The sequence below is a fragment of the Stigmatopora nigra genome, chromosome 4, assembly GCF_051989575.1.
Source record: "Stigmatopora nigra isolate UIUO_SnigA chromosome 4, RoL_Snig_1.1, whole genome shotgun sequence".
Lineage (NCBI taxonomy): Eukaryota > Metazoa > Chordata > Actinopteri > Syngnathiformes > Syngnathidae > Stigmatopora > Stigmatopora nigra.
Window position 1 is genome coordinate 8576125 of NC_135511.1, and position 17087 is coordinate 8593211.

Below are 17087 nucleotides of genomic sequence, written 5' to 3' on the forward strand. Positions count from 1 at the left end.
CTGTCTACCTCTTCCTATATTCCTCTATCCTTTCATTTTTAGCAGTTTATCTGTGCCGTATGACCTTGTTAGTGTTTCTTAGTTCATTCTGTCATGCACAGGCCGCCCCTGCCACACACACATACACACTCACACACACTCATTATTCTTGCCTCTTCAATGGTCCGACTTGATCACCTTGAGCACTTCAAGTGGATCCATTGAGGGAACTGTTTTTCTTTCCTCCTCGTAAAATCTGCTATTGAGGAATTTTACTTATGGACCACTATCTACACTTATCTGTCTGAAAAATAATTAATTACATTTGGTACCTACTGGTTGACTTAATGAAAAAAAATCAAATAAGACATAATTGCTACTCAGCAAAAAACAAGACATTTTAGAAATAGGCTACCATTATCCACATTGAATACTATTTGATTTAAAAAAAATGTGTTGCTGTTTAATCATCTGCAATTCAAATGACTTGCCGTCTGACTGAACAATGACCTTTCTCCTTTTCACTAAAATCACACAAAACTCTTGCAAATTTTTTATCCCTTATTTTACATATCAAATATTCATTCTGTTGAAGTTATTAATAATTCAGCATTACAATTCCGAATCAGACATCAGACAATCAGCATGAAAAAATAATTTTCCATTTGCTCACGGCACATTGATAATTCATATTTTCTCCGTTCTTCACTCTTCATTCCACTTATCATTTCAAGTATGGTCCAAGGCTGTGTTGTCTCTGCTGTTGCCATGGTAATTAGGAACACCCCCAAGAAGCCCATCTAATTAAAGAGGGACTAGTGTCATTGTTTTTGAGGTCATTGTTTTAAGAGTTAAAAGCAATCTCCCAAATTTCTTTTTGCAATGTTCAGCTTTGTCAAGTCTGTTAACACAATTCAACCAACCCTGATTATTTGATTCTACAAAGTGAGCAGGGGAATCCCTCTTAATCCCAAATGACTGTTGTTCATTGCTTCTCATTAGTAATCATATGGATTTCTAATCAATAGAGGTGTATATGTAGGTCAAAGACTTGATCCCAGTTGAATCTTGGCAAAAATTCTTGGCACACCAACATTTCTCAGACCATGATTGCCTCAACTTTGAATTACCCCTGGAGGTGAACAAAGCTATAACAAACATTTAATCAACATTAGCCCTTTTTTTCTCCTGCATGAGAAAATGGTTGCATTCCCTCTAGGTTCTATGCTGTCTTTCTTCCTATCAATCTGGAGGTCTACTCCATCCAAAAGTGGATACCATACAATATTGCGATCCACAGATAACTACATGTTTATACCACAGTCATATATTTGCTTTAGGGCTGCTGTGGCTAGAAAACATCCTGTTGAGTAATAGCTGGTCTTATCCACGGCAGAACAATGAGGCGTTCTAAAGCGGCCACTGCAGCGCCAAACAGCACTCCACATGCTAGCTGTCACCTTGGACTCCGCCCTACCCCATTTGTCTCTGCTCTTGACAGTCTTGAGTCTTTGTTTTTCTCTCACCATTGGTTGGCAGTGGCAATATTAAGTGGTCAAGCATGCAGATTGTTTGGATGGATAATTGCTAAAGCAAATAGTCACTCATGTTCTTACATATGCCGAGCTCTAAACTGGATAATTTCATTATACTCGTAAATGTGGCATTACCTTTTAATAATTATGAAAATATTGTTCAAATAGTCACAATAATCAGAAGTATTGATGTTGAACAGTTCTGGGATAAAGAATTAGTGGCATGATGATGAAGATGGGCTGGTCTGTCTCACTCACCAAAGGCCATGCCGACTCATTTCTTTAATTCAGCTCGTTTTCGCTACAGGGTAATACTCTGCATGCATTCCTTCCATAAATCACAAAAGTGAATGTACCCTGCCTGTTTGATGTGTAACACATCTGTTTTAGTTGCACTTCTAAATGTAACTTCTCTGTTACTTATTAGAAAAAAGCAGAGTTATCTTCTGCCATTACTTCGAGTGTTGAGTGTGGATCTACAAATGATTATTTGAAGATCTTCACAGTTGGGTGGTATCAAAGTTTTAACCTCACTGCATTAATTATAACCTGCTGAGAATCTCTGCATCCTCAGCTCGTGTGAGCATGTTGATAAGATGTTCAGCGGGGATTTCTTATTAATTATCCATGCAAGTCTTTCCATCGCATGATCTGTGTTAAGTTTGGCATCGGGTGCTCTCTCTGGGTCGTTGGCTCCCTTATCCTGCCTTTCTTTTCGCCTCTATCCCACGGTGCCAAGAGTACGAGGAGAAGGTCGGAACCCACCAGAGATGAACTGAGGCAGATGTGCTAACCCAGACCCGGGCAATATTGTCCCGAGGGCCGCTGTGGGTGCAGATTTTAGTTCCAACTGATCCAGCACAGATAGTTTATGGAAGGCTAGCATACATCATAAAACCCTGCAGGATTTACAAGTATATTTTGCAATTTAGATCAAGAACTTTGGCCCTAACAAGCAAACACAATGACGTCCATTTTATGTGCAACTGCACAACAATGTTATGCTCCATTCTTGGCAAATAACATCTGTCTGAGAAAGTCTTCCCCGACTGGCTTAGATCGGAGCAGATGCTGGTTTGCGAATTTCAAACTAGTTTGTATTTCTCGACAGACAGATGCCCTATTGTTTTGTGTGGTCAGACTTTTTGATCTTGACGATTTGGATCGTTTGAGCTGTTGGAATGTTCTTCCGTTAAATGAACAAAGGTTTAACTGGCTTTCTAATCATTTTAGAAGGGTTTAATCATTCATGATGTCCAAGTGACAAATTGAGTGTATCTGTAACAATTTAAGAAACAATGCTTTAAGAGTCTTGCTTTTATTTAAAATTTCATAATGCTTTTTTTTCTCATGACGATATACCCTTGAGATCTGCAGTTAACGAGAAATGTGTTAATGTCTCAAAGAAAAAAAAATAGCCTCCTGAACATTTCTATCTTAATCTTATCATCAGGAATTGCATTTGGTGTGATAATCACAAATGATAGTGCTCGTTTTAAGGCTGATTTTGTTTGGTTTTAGTAAAATGAACTCTGTGCTGATCATATGACAAGCAGATGACTTTCTGGTTGGTCTGAGATCATATACCCTGCCAAAAAAGTGTTGTGTCACAACATATTTCTCAAGTTAGTGGGCATGTGCTCTGTAGAGAAGTACTCGTAGTAAGAGAATTGTAAAATAAAAGATGGGTTGTAGAAGTCCTGAAAAATAACTTTTTTATATAACTTGTTTTCCACATTGTCCAGCATATACCGTTGAGTGGTCTTATATTATCTTTTTGTAGTTTCCTGAGGTATTTGCATGTGAATATATTTTTTTTTTGTAAATTCTGTGATGCAGTGTTTATTTGTATGAGGCTTAATTGGAACCTTCCATGGTTCATGAGCATTAAGCTACCAAGTTTTCAGAAATAGAGGAATTTTAATGTACTTTGTATTTTAATGCAAAATATGTTTTTGTTTGTTGTTTAGTTGTCAACTCAGGTGTAAGACATTGCTTGAAAACCATCATTATTGAACTTTTTTTGAGAGACTGAAAATGGAAAATACTATTTTTTTTTGGTGATCAGAAAATCTCATGTTTTTTTTATACCCAAACAAGTCTTAACAGTGTAGCTATTTATGTGCAAGACATTAGGTATTCGAGCAATCGGGGAAAAAACGTCTCGGCAGAGCTTGCTAGTGAACTAAATGAGGAAATTGCATCTCCACCAGAACTGTGCCACACTATGGTACAACTGTTTTGTGTGTTGTTTTTAGAAAGTAGTACATTGGAGAAAAATCAGTTTTATATTCCCAAATTTCCAAAAGCAGTAAAGTGAGCGTCAATGCTGATTGTCAAAATAGATTGTCAATAGTTGCTCAAATGTTAGTTATAAAAAGAAAAAAAATGAGTTTAGATTATCGCATCTGTCAAAACCTCAATGTCGACGGAATGTAGAATACATATTCCTCATAAAATACCATGATTGAACACATGAATTTTATATTGTGGGAGTTATTGTATTGCATGCCAAGAAGGGCCCCCTACCCTCTACCACATTGTTGAGAAAACAGCTTCTGAGCGGTAACCACACGCTTCAGGACTAAGTGATTTCCTTACATTGTGGAGGAACACCGTGAGCAATATATGGAATAAGCACATACGCTCGTCCCTGTCAGAGGGCTGGAGCGATACGTGAAGTATTGCCCCAGCCCTCTGACAGCAAATATCTGTCACTAGACTTACCATCAGTATGAATAATGGACCCTGATTGAGCTCTGCAAATACCCATAACATGTAACATCCTTTTAATTTCTCTGCCTAGGGCATTGTCACCTACCTGGTCATCATCTGCATTACAGGACTCAGTGAATGCTGAGGTGTATGTGCCTCATAAGTATTTAAGGTGCCACCTGTCCCCATAATGTTCCTCAAGCTCTAATCATGAATCCCGAGCAGGCAGAAGCTACATGCCTGGAGGCCATCAGGGCAGAGGAGGCCAGTCCCCTCAGGGAAGCCCCTGGTCTTTTTGTCTTAGCTCAACACTGGAAAGGTGGAAGGAATGAGGGATGTGCTTCTGCTGTTTAAAAGCTTGGACAAGAATAGCCTCGGATACTCAAACTATACTTTAACAACTGACTGGTAAGGGATTCAGTGGAGACCCTTAAAGTGGAATTAAAAGAAAAAAAACTTTATGTAGGCTTGGATGAATAAGTATAAAACTAATCCTGCCAGTAACAATCCACTTTTTTTATTCACTAACATGATAATAACACTTGGAGTAAGTAATGGTGTTTATTAGAAACTAGTCGTTGATGATAATTCTCTAGGAGTGTAATGGCACGCTAACATGTAATTTCAGTTCGAATTGTGTAAAGTGCTGAGTCCAGGTTGATTTTCAATACAGAAAGTCATCAAAATCACTTAAAATGATTTTTTTTCTTGAAACAATAGAACTACTATAAATAAATAAAAAGTATTACTATAGTATATTACTATTTATTGACAGACTATGTTGTTTTAAATGACTGTTAGCAATGTTGACATCACCTTCCTTGGAATATTGGTAAATTTCACAGAGAATTCAAAATGTGTTCCCCTACAAAGGGCAATAACCAAATGATTTGTCCTTCAAGATCATGAAACTTTTTTGCTCATCTTCTTGCCATGCCATATTAAGTTTTTTAGACCGAGTTCATGATTTGCTACATCACCTGCTTAAAAAACAATAAATCCAACAAGCAGCATACCTGTAATGTCTGTCGTCTATGATGATGACACCATAGTTGTCCCTCAGATCCAGGCACTTTATTAGCTTGACTTCTCTAAGTCACATTTGTCATCATTAGCTGGGGACATAAAACTGATCCCTAATTAAAGCTTAAATGATAAGTCAATTTTTGGCTCACACTTATTGATTTCTCTGCACTGTTACCATGGGAATGGTGAAGGGGTTAAGAGGTTCTGCTTTGTGCCTACCAAAGAGTGTCGGGGTGGCTATTCCAGTCCACAAAGGTGGCTTTAGTCCAGGGTTGTGAAAGACTATTCCACAAAAGGGCCACAGTAGATGCACGTTTTTATTCAAACCTATCAAGAATACTCCTTTTCACCAATCTTGTGTCGCACAAGTGCAATCAGTAGAGTCTGGTTCTTCTCGTTTCTTGCAGTAACTACACTGATTAAAATGTCTTTGCTGGATCAGTTGGAACAAAAACCTGTGGCCGTCGAGGAACGATTTGCCCTCTTATTTTTGCCATTGCATTTTTTTCTTTTAATCTTTAGGGGAAATGGGTTGATAACAACATCTTATCTACCCTAGATCATGATTCATAGCTCTTCCAGAGGTCAGCACACCTGCACCTCATAAGGGCACATTTACACAACTACTACATAGTTATAAACTGCTTGTTATTCTTGAGGGAATCAAGGGCTAGAGCCATTGAATAAAAGACGGGTAATTACCAGTTCGGAGTGGCACATACAGACAACTGAGGGCGGTCAATCAGTCAAGTAATCACCCATGCAGATTGTAGTCCTCATGGCATCATCAAGCCGGTTAGCAGCGTTGAAACAAGACAGGATGCTTGACATGTGCTTTGGTAATATTGGATTGTTGGAGGATGCATATACTTTCTTTGAAAAAGCATCATTCTAGGGGATATAATTGCAGCCGAATGGGTAATGGAATAGTTTTCTTGTTTTGTTTTTTGTGTGTGAAATGGTATTGCAATTTTGCATGGATTTCTTTCTCTGTGTTTGGCATGGCACAGTGGGCGATGTGAAATTATTGATCCAGGAAGTTTCATTTTTCAAACACTGTCATTTTTCACAGTCACTGCTTCGATTATTGAAAAACACAAGTAGTGTTTTTTGCTAAAACTATAGGCTTTAGTCATGGTGAGTAGTTGAGTACTTGTACCAGTGTCAAATGCATGAGACCAGGCTGTTTATTACTAAGGTTACTTACAGGTTTTCATTCGATTTGCTGGTAGGTTTTTATACTGCGCATATCTGTAGATTATTGAAATGCAAACACACTCATACAGTAACACCACCAATTTAGATCAAAGCAACTGTACTCTTGTTGCATCTTTGGCAGATTTACTTTGACTGCTATACGTAAAAACTTCTAATTGTTGCTTCGGCCTAGGATGATTTTACCAGTGTGCCTGCTACTATTTAAATTAAGATTTTGCTCCAGTTGTATCCGTCTAGTTTACACTTAAGTCGTTACTTCATCTGTTTATGAATGGATTAACTAAAATAATATTTCAGAGGTGCTACTACAGTACACGGCAGTGGGGGTTCAAAATATATAGTTTTTAACTGTGATCTTGTTTTAAAAAGTCAAATTTCAACCATATATGATTCTGTATTGCACAGTGATGAGATAGTAAACTAGATATTAAAAATCTATAAAAATTGAAATGTTTTTTTTAATTTTTCAGAGAATGATGTACAGTGAGTTCCGATGCAGGATAGACAGACAGGCATGAAGATGGATGGTTAACAGAATGTGTTGCTGGGTATTCCGTAATCGTTATTAATCTTTGTGTCGGCAGATCCTTTCTTGGCTTGCCACGGCGTTCATAAAGCTTGCTTAATTAGATTGATTGATTAGAATGGGGTGATTCAGAGCTCTCATCCCCCGCCTCCGCCTCCATCCCATCAGGGCTTTAATAAGATCTGACCGCCCTCGCGTTCATGTGCTTCTCTGCACGACTCGGATGGCCCGTTTTACCACACTCACCGTCCTGCCTGTCATGTCTGTATCCAGACAGGATTAGCCTGGCTAAAGATGAAAAGCAAATAAACATAAAAGCTAAAAGTTCCCTATGTTGATAGCAAAAGATTGAAAACTCATCATTGTTTTACTCCATTGCCTCACACTAATGTCCATCATTGGTTTTATGTCTCTTAACATCTTACAAACACCTTTTACTCCTGGTTTAGCCCAAACAAAACAGTTCTATCCAGACTTAAAAGATTAGTTCGTTTTTTCTCTGTGAATGTTATGTCTACCGAGTTTTAAGCGCTCTGGAATGTGTGTGAACCTTTATAAAGCTTTGGCTTTTCATCTGCAGATACACTCTCTTGATCAATACTAGGCAAGCCCTGCTGTACTTAGTGCACAACAGCTCATCAGCACAGTAAAGAGACTCCCTCGCTGTAGTAAAACTTAACGACTTTCCGTGTTGCTTTTGTCTCCAGGCAGCGGATATTACCAGAGATGATAAGAATGCATTTAGATTTCTGCAAGATCACCAGTCTTTCAAATCTATACAGCCCAACACAGGCTTGTAAAAGAAGGCAATGTTTCATTTTCGTGTGCGTGTGTGAGAGAGAGCAAGCATTGGTCGAGAAGTGTGTGCCCTATCCAATGCTGAAATCCCGGCACTGCCGGATAACCCCATGAGAGTGTTTATAGTGAAATGATTACCTTGGAAGAGGACTGAACTTTGATGAAAATCATCCCACTTCAATTTGCAACTCACAGGCTTGCAGTTGGTGTCCATGTATTTGCATAATATTGGAAAGCTCGAAGATTTTACCAGGGCACTTTGGTAGCAAAGTGCTTTCATCAAGACAACATTTTACTCTGTTGCCTTTGATTGTGATGCAACATTTTTCATCACAGGGCTGCTCTGAATGTTGTTGTTCGTTTTTTTTTAATAAGGAATAGTGGTGCTAATGACAATAGGTTCACTCAGCTCCAAAGTTTTTGTTCAAAATGTCCCTCACTGTGTATAGCCTTAATCTTTATAATTTATTTAAAAAAAAGAGATGAAAGAAATGTGAATTTGCCGAAATGGGACAAACAAGATCGGTTTTCCCAAAAAATACTTAAAAAATCAGGTTCAAAAGTTATAAGGCGTACACGTATAAAATACATCTGAACATTTGGTTCACCCAGTTTTTTGCATACCATTAAGTATTCGTACCACACTCTGAGAAAATCTGACCGAAATGAATGATTTCATGTTTACATCATGATTTTTGTTATTTGTTTTGCGGTAGAATCCCTTGTTCACGCTTTTTTCCCCTCTTCTCTTCTTGACACCTCATCAAATAGTGATTGCATTTGTTAGTCACACTCCCCACACTCTTCACGTGGCAACTTTGGTTAGAGATGCTGTATCACTCAGCAGGGGAAGGAGAAGCATCCTTGGCATAAATGCAATGTCACAACAGACCCGTGTTTGTCACTGAATCACTTAGACAGCAACCATTTCATTTTATATAATGTTGTATGGAAGATTCACCCCGCCCCACCCCAAAAATGTTTGCACTTTTACATAGAAGTGATGAAAAATGATTTTTCTCCCCATCTGCAATCCTCTGATTTTCACTCCTCCATTAATCAAGCACAGAGTCGATTCTTCCTCATTTCCTCTCATCTTATTTGCTTGGAATGATTGATGAGAAGACTGAGAAGCACAAAGAGGACAATCTCCCACATCTTTCTTGAGTTATTCTGAGAGTGAAAGCTGTTACAGTATCAATAACTGTATTGATGACCTCGATGGAAGGTGGTGGCCAAGTTCTTTTTCCCCATTGATCTCTGCCGATCCATTCTGAGCGTGCATGTGAATATAGGGGAGTGGTCCATCCATCATAAATCGATACTGCTTGGCAGAAATGTCCCATTGTTCCAACCTGTTATTTCATTCTCCATCCTCCCCTTTCCTTCTTTCGTCCTGCTCCGGTTTCTTTACTTCAGCTGTTCGTCAAGACCTAAACAAACCAGACTGCATCACAGATGGAGCTGACATTTAGTCAAGAATTTGACAACAGCTGTCTGCACCCACTTGCTTGTAGAAATTCTGAACAATACTTGTTAACACGATTATTGTAATCCCCGGCTGAAATGCTTACTTGTGTTTCACTGCTTTGTCAGTCCAAGACAAACAACCAACTGATAATTTGACTTAACTCAATATCCACTCTTTTCTTCTTCAGGTGACTGACCAGTCCGTGCGAGCAGTGGCAGAGCATTGTCCAGAGCTGCAGTTTGTAGGTTTCATGGGATGCCCTGTGACATCTCAAGGAGTCATCCATCTCACCACTGTAAGTATCATATAAGATTTGTTTCATCTTGACTATTGAGGGCTATCCCTCTCCGCAATATCTGTTTTGGACTGGTTGTTCCAGCCTTCTTGTGTTGAGTTTTGTTATGTCGCTTAGGCCTACTTAATTATATATTGTTCCCCCTGCATTAATGACATGAAGGACTTGAAACAAATTGCTTATGTCTGTAGATTTTGGGCCCTGGTGGCAAGGTGGTTTTAACTCTACGCTCCTGCAGGTCTTGCTTTGTCTCCAAAAGGGAGTTAAATTCTTCTTTTTCAAAGGCATCTCAAAATCTATATCTGTCTTTTATCTCTTATTCCATTTTATAGGGAATGTGTTCACTTTAAAATCTCATGAAAGCCTAATGAGATGAATCCAAATAATATGCCACGTGTCTAACTACACCCTGCTTTTTCTGTATTAGCATGCTAATGAGTCAGGGTTCTGTGGTTAAAAGATGCTTGGCACCAAATAAAAAAAATGGAGGCACACATGATTCTTCAGATAGCCTTCAGTATGCTGTGCTCTTCTCTTTTGTTGTAACATTCATCTAGAATGCATGACTGCGCTTATGCACCAATGTGTATTGTATAACTATAATTTTTCCTCTTGTAATACAATTCGATTTATTTCTGATGAACTTTAGAGCACATTTGAGTATGAATGTACCCACATGGGACTTGTGTGGCCATTGCCTCTCAAATGCAATTACTGTTGTGTTAATAGAACTGAGACAGCCGATTCCACCCTACATTATTAGATTAAACAGCAGATTAATTTGCATTTATTGTTCCCCACGTCATCTCAGTGCCCTCTGCTGACATTGGCCATGGCGATGTAGACAGACTTTAATGAAGGCATTCAGTCACAACAGCACAAACACACACAGAGGTGGACGTGTGCATGAACATTCTCGCTCACTTCATTATTTATCATGATTGGTACTCCTTGAAAAAGTGGTATGCATAATCCTTATATTTAGATCTTTTTAGTTGTGCATTTTTTACCAATGTTCTTTGTGTAATTGTTTTTTTAACACCCTCAACTAATGGACATTTTATCACATTCATAGTTTCATCAAGATATCCATGTGGGGCTTCTGCTATTTAAACTCAATACCTAACCATGTTGGTTGAACACACTTTTAAGAAACATTGTGTACCTATCACAGTCAGAGGAAACTGCCTCCTAAACAGAGCCACTAAGACTCTACATTCAAATTTTACCAGAAAAATGCTAAGAGTGAAAATCTAGAGTGCCACAGCAATTTTTCCTTTAGAAAACCCTGAACACAGCCAACTTCATTGTTAAGCCAAGGAGACTTACTAGTGAAGCACATGCCGCTTGAATAAATGCCTCCAATTTTTTCTGCCAAGTGCGATAGAACAATGTAAGACCTGTTCAAACAAAGCATACACAACATAGATTACAGCTCTGCATCAATTTCTACTGGAAAGCTTGCACTTGAATGAACCTGGTCATTGGCAGACACTCCAAAACACAATATGCAGAAGATGATTCAGTGTCCTTAATATGATGCCCAGAAAACAGACATTGACTCATTGAAAACCTGTCAGGAGAAAATACCGGTCTCCACAGAACCACACATTACATTGATTAAAGAGATGCATCTCAGAAAGAATTTAACACATTTCTGCCTTTTGAATTGGCACTGAGTAAAAACAGTTCTCTGTCTCTGTGTATGCCCTACAATTGACAGATCACCAGTTTAGTGTGCAGTCTGCCTCTCGCCCGAAGTCAGCTGACCAGGATAGGCAGTGTGTTGTAAATGAATTAAAAATACAGTTTATATTCTTCGAGCAAAAATTTTGACACAAGTCATTTATCTGACAATATTATAATGCTTTATGCTAAATCTTTGCTTATAACACAGCCATTATTTGTGTATTTACCATTTCTGTGGATCAACTTTTCTTTTCTTACTTATTTACTACTTTTACTTCCTACCTCAGTAATCCTTTTATTATAATTGGTTTATTAGGTGATTTCTCCTCATCCGTTCCCTAGGTTCCAACAATTTTCGATTGACAATGATATTCCTGCATTCGGAATCGTTGCATTTCTGATTACTCCGTGGACACTGCGCACGATTTCAAGACTGCATCACTTTTCTTGTAGTTCAATTATTACACTCCCTCCTGCTTATTTTCCTGCTCAATTGCATTTTATCTGTTTGATAAAATGCCCACCCTCTCTCACTTAGCGCCCTGATCGTGGGAAATAGAACTGATCAAAATCCATTATGATTAACTTTGAATATTTTTTTATGAAGTTCTCTTTTATGGCACCCCCGTTTATAATTGCTATTCTTTTTTTTCCAATGGACAAATGAGGGTTTGAGGAAATCAATTGAACTGTATATTCTCCTAATGAAATGATCTGGTTCTTGAAGTAGGTTTTCTGTGGGGCCAATGCACAGGGTGTTCTTACGAACTAAAAAGTTTTAAAAAATGATCCTTCACTGCTTTTACACTGTTAAATTCCATATGGGGTCTGCAGCTCCTTTGTGATGTGCAACAAAACTCAATATTTGTTACTCTCTCTGCATGCTAAGCTATTTTTTGTTAGTAATGGTAAGCCATAAACAACAGATGCCAATGTTCTACGTATAACACGAACGGAGGCTTAGAAAAACAATCAACAAGCTATTCTCTAATTTGGTTTAATATATTGCTACACCAGTAGCCTGTAGGCATTGGCAGCATTTACTTGTGCAAAACTCGTTTCTGTTTGGATTAAAATATACAATTGGCTGTGTTGTTTTCATTGATATTAAAAATACTAATTTGATTATGACTTGTATGTTCACTCATCAGACCTTTGTTTAAAAAAATAAAATAAAATAAAAAAGGCCTTCTACAGATTGTCCAAAATATACCAGCAATAATAGTAGTAGTAGTAGAAGAATATGCCCAAGCATGTGTTAACAAAAGTAAATGTAAAGTATTTGCAAGTATTTCCATTGATATGATTTGTTCATTTGGTTGCCAATGAATTGTGCGTGCCCATAATTCTTGAGTCTTAACCCTCCTCTTGCAGCACATTTTATTATGAGCAATTATAAAAGGCAATTTTCATTGTGTGTACCTTATTGTAAAATCCTGTAAATAGTCAATTTTAGTTATGCTGTGTTTATTAACAAAACTCAAGAGTGCTCAAATCACCTTCTATCCGTGACCATTCATTTTCTTTCTTTTCTTCTGATAGTGATTTAGTCCAAGGTCGACTTTATCGTTGAGTCAATTTTAAGAGAGTTACTCAAGGCGGTGGCCAACTTTTCTTCCGTCGCTTTTAGCTGGGTTCTTTGCTGGCTGTCATGGGGGCCCACAATGCCCTTTTTCATAAATCAAGCTATCACTGTTTTAAGACAATATGGGGCTAACATATTTTCCCCTGTGAGAAAATCCTAATGTCTGTTCGACGAAGACCCGTCCTGAGACCTAACAAATGACAAGCCTGTACAGAAATACAGAGAAGGCACTGTAAATTAATTGCAATTGGAGGCAAAGCCGCCGAGAAGTTAAGGATAAACTAAAGACAGGAGAACTGAAAAGAGAAAGATGCACCGGTACCGGTAAAAGTGCGTTTTGGAAACGCTTCAAATTGATTGTTGACTATGCTAGAGAAAATTGCGTTGGCGTCGATGAATGTAATCAATGTGGCGCTTTGCGCTCATATGAGAAAGACTGGCACCTCGACGCATAACTCGCCCATCCTCCTACCGACTCGGGTCGGGAGTCCCAAGTCTTCACAAAAAATATGAAATTTTGGGTTTGCTTCGGGCTCAGGCCTGCCAATCAGGTTAATTCCTTGGCTCTGGTCCGGGTCAGATTTATTTTTTTCGGCCCAATCTTACCTATAATTGCAAATATAATGATAGATGTCTGGCTTTACCATAGTCTACCGTAGTCTGCTCACTTCTTATCTTGAACCCCCCTCCTGTTTGGCATACTGGAAATGCACCACCACAGCACTCTGTGTCGTTCTGATAACCATTCCGAGGAAACAAGCTAATGAGCTAAATAGTATGTGTCTGTATCTTTTACTAGATGAAGGGGTTGGCTGGGGTGGGTGAGTGTGTGCACTCGCACTTTGAATGCATGTTTGTGTATGACCGTTGTGTCCCACGGGTAGAATACGAAATAAATGAGGGGGTATTTGAGGAGGACCGGGGGCTTTGGTGGAAGAAAGGTTATAGAGTTCGAAGGAGGTCACTGAAAATGGAAATAATTTTCACTGCTGCTGTAAGAAGGAGATTGGGGGATTTATAAATATAATGAGCAAAGAAAAGCCTTGGGATGATGTGTGTGTCCTCGTGCGTGCTTGTTTGAGTGTTGTGAGAGTAATTGAAGAATAATTCATTTAGCTGTCAAACGTTTTAATCCACTGACGGAGGGACGCATAACGGGTTCTTGACCTACAGTGTGGTTGGGCGGGCATCTTACATCGTGTCTGGCTATTGGCCAACCGAATGCCACTGTACTGCCTGGCTGTCAACCAGCATTCTTTGTTGTCTACGCGTGTGTGTTTGTGTGTGCGTGCTCCTGTGCAAATCTCCGCCGACGCGCACACAAACCAGCTCTTGCTATCTCATCCTCGAGCCTTTCCTCACAACTGAGTTTGTTATCAACACCAGCACATGCGGGATTAGTGGCTGAAAGGGAGAAAAAAGGAGTGTGGCAAAGGAAATAAGTGATAGACAGTAGATGGGAGCTTGACAGATAAAGAACAAACACAAATATACACATGTGCACAGACATACGCACACACACATGCTCATGCACACATTTTAGGCTAGACAATAGAAATCTCAGTTGACCAGTGGGCTCAATTCTTTCTTTCCTATTTTCTTTTACATATTTATTGAATCATGTCCAATATTACACCATACTAAATAGTAGTATAATGATAAAAATGTAAACTATGGAAACATTTCTGTCCTTTGAATCTGTCTTTGTTCATATATCAGGGATAAAGAGGCAAATAATAGAACCTTTTTTACTTTGCTGACTCTGACGAGTTGCAACCATCGGTGTGTTCACTTGTGCCAAGGCACAAAAATGTATACAATACTATTTTAACCGTAACCTGACTGCAACGTGAAGGTATTTTTTAAATTTATATATGTTTGATTTTCTTTGTTTCATGTTTAGTTGGACAGTAAACCTCAACTGGGAATAAAAAGAGACCTTAAATTCTCTTTTTGAAGGCTTGACTATAAGCCAAACTCCTGCTTATTGTTATTGGGGTTGACTTCACTGCCAATATGCAAGCCTTGAATCTCATTTTCTTTTTCATTGTTTGTCATTATTTTGCAAGTCCGATTGAAAAAAAAATCCACCCCAAATTCCCAGGTTTGTTCATTCATATCTTAAACCATCACTGTATTTGGCATGTTTGCGGCAACCAGGTGTGCTTTTGATTCAATCTTAAGTCGTTTGCGGTCTCAAAAGACCAGCATGTTTTTAGGTGTGGGAAGTTTGGATACAATTTAAATTCCTCAGCTGTGGCCCACATACTTTGTATGATGCCCAACATATTAATACTTTTCTATTATAAACTCATTTACATGTTTATCTAGGGGTGGGGATAGGTGTGCTCTGATGTTGCACTGCATAGGCATAATAATAACTAAGAAACATCTTTTCTGGGGCAATATGTTTAGAGGGAAGAAGGTTTTGTCTCGACTCGATTCTGCCTGACGGAACGCTTGAAGAAGCCAACAAACTGTTATAAGTATCCATGCATGGAATGCACTTGTATTCATCTAGTGACAAGGCTACCCTCATGTCACCCTCTTGACCCCCTTGTGTCCTCTCTGACACCATCTGCAATAGGAGAGGACCTCTGAGCAGAATGTGTAATAGCGGCAGTGCAGCACTACTATATACAAACACACTTGTTGTGACTTTGACTTTCTCTTAAGAACTTTGAATGGTAAAGTGACTGGCTGAAACTTCGTAACTTAAAAAAAATAAATTATTAAGCAGAAGTCTTGAACTCCTGTAGCTTTGTGGTAATGACATCATATCCTCTGCAATAGATCCAGCATACCCTGGTTTTCTGCTCGGCATTGCATGACGTGTGTGGTTGTTTAAATGAAAGAAAATAAAAACCCACAAAAACTGGTATAGTAACACAAGCGTCGGTGATCATTCACGGCTTTTCGCTTTTTAACACGCTTAATGCAATCTGTCAAATCACCCTCCTCTAATATTAAGCCTCAGCTCTCAGAGCCAGGGTAGGGTGTACTTTCAAAAGTATAGTATTATTTTTCTTGAATTCAAACAAAGCGCTGCATTTGATCTCAGAATTTTGTTCTACCTGCCTGAGAGAGGCTGTACTTTAAGGCTGTACTATGAGGATCACCCCCTTTAGTCAGTGGCCCACAATAGACAAATATTCAATTCATTCAGTAATGTTCTCCCACACCAATTGTAGAATTACAAGATATTTACTCAACCATCGGCGTACGTGAATTGATTATACGTTTTGGTTAATAACAACGTTCAATTTGTGCATGATTTTTTTCCAATTTAACACTGCTTTTGCCCACATTGGACATTGCATGATAAGTTTCCCCCTGCTCTTTCCAATCTAAATTTAAATTAAAATCATGCCTTTAAGAAATATGAGTATTAGTCATTAATTTACTGATTGGAGATTCTATTAATTTTTTTTGTCGAAAAGGGTTGATTAATCTGAGCAGTCTTAGTTCATACTAGTGCCAGAACCTCCAATGTATTTGTGCATTTGAGCGTGCATTTACTCCCAGAAGTTGGAATATTCATAAAAATCAATGTGTGCATTAATTTGCACACCAGTCTGTGTATATTCATGGGTGGGGACACCAAGCTGGCCTCAAAGCAGCTGGATTTTGCAGGTTTCTGTGTTTTTATGAACGACATGAATAATTATCCAGGTATAGCTGCCAACTCGGGGGAGACGTGACAAAGATTGCACGGTCACTGGCGGCAGGAAAAAACCCACTGAACCCACAGTAAAGCCCCCACTCCTATCCACCTTTTTTGTGTTGATCTTTCTACCTAAACCATCAGCTTTGTTTTCCTTCGCCGCCGTCCACACAATTTTATTTATTTTTCTTTTTCTTCGTGCACATTTCTCTAACACACGCATGCACAAACTGAACAATTTCACTAGTGGAAGTGATTAAATACGATTGGAGCCATTAAAACGTTTCGAGTCAAATTAATGTAATCTGTCATCTATGGGAAAACAAACGCCGGCTTTGGGTCCTGTCACATTATGTAGGTTTGAGTAATCACTGAAAGGTTGTTCTTTTTTCATATATTGACTTGCCGAGATAAAGAAAGTTCCAGTCTTAGCTGCCTCCTCCCTTTCACCAACACATACCGTTTTTTTTTTCCTTTTCAACCACCTAGCTACACTGAGGGCCAATCAAATCTGACTGTGCTTGGCCCCATTTCCAATTGGCTAGCCACATCAATGAAACACACTCCATTGGCTGGTGTAAAAGCA

General features: G+C 38.7%; 1 protein-coding gene across 1 annotated transcript in view; it reads left to right on the top strand.

The window, feature by feature from the left end:
- Positions 1 to 17087, top strand: part of LOC144195914 (F-box/LRR-repeat protein 17-like) — a 140284-nt gene that overhangs the window by 34386 nt on the left and 88811 nt on the right. Inside the window, exon 7 of the mRNA XM_077715794.1 lies at positions 9456 to 9563. Within this exon, the coding sequence (XP_077571920.1) occupies positions 9456 to 9563 (108 nt within the window). The remainder of the gene's footprint in view (positions 1 to 9455; positions 9564 to 17087) is intronic.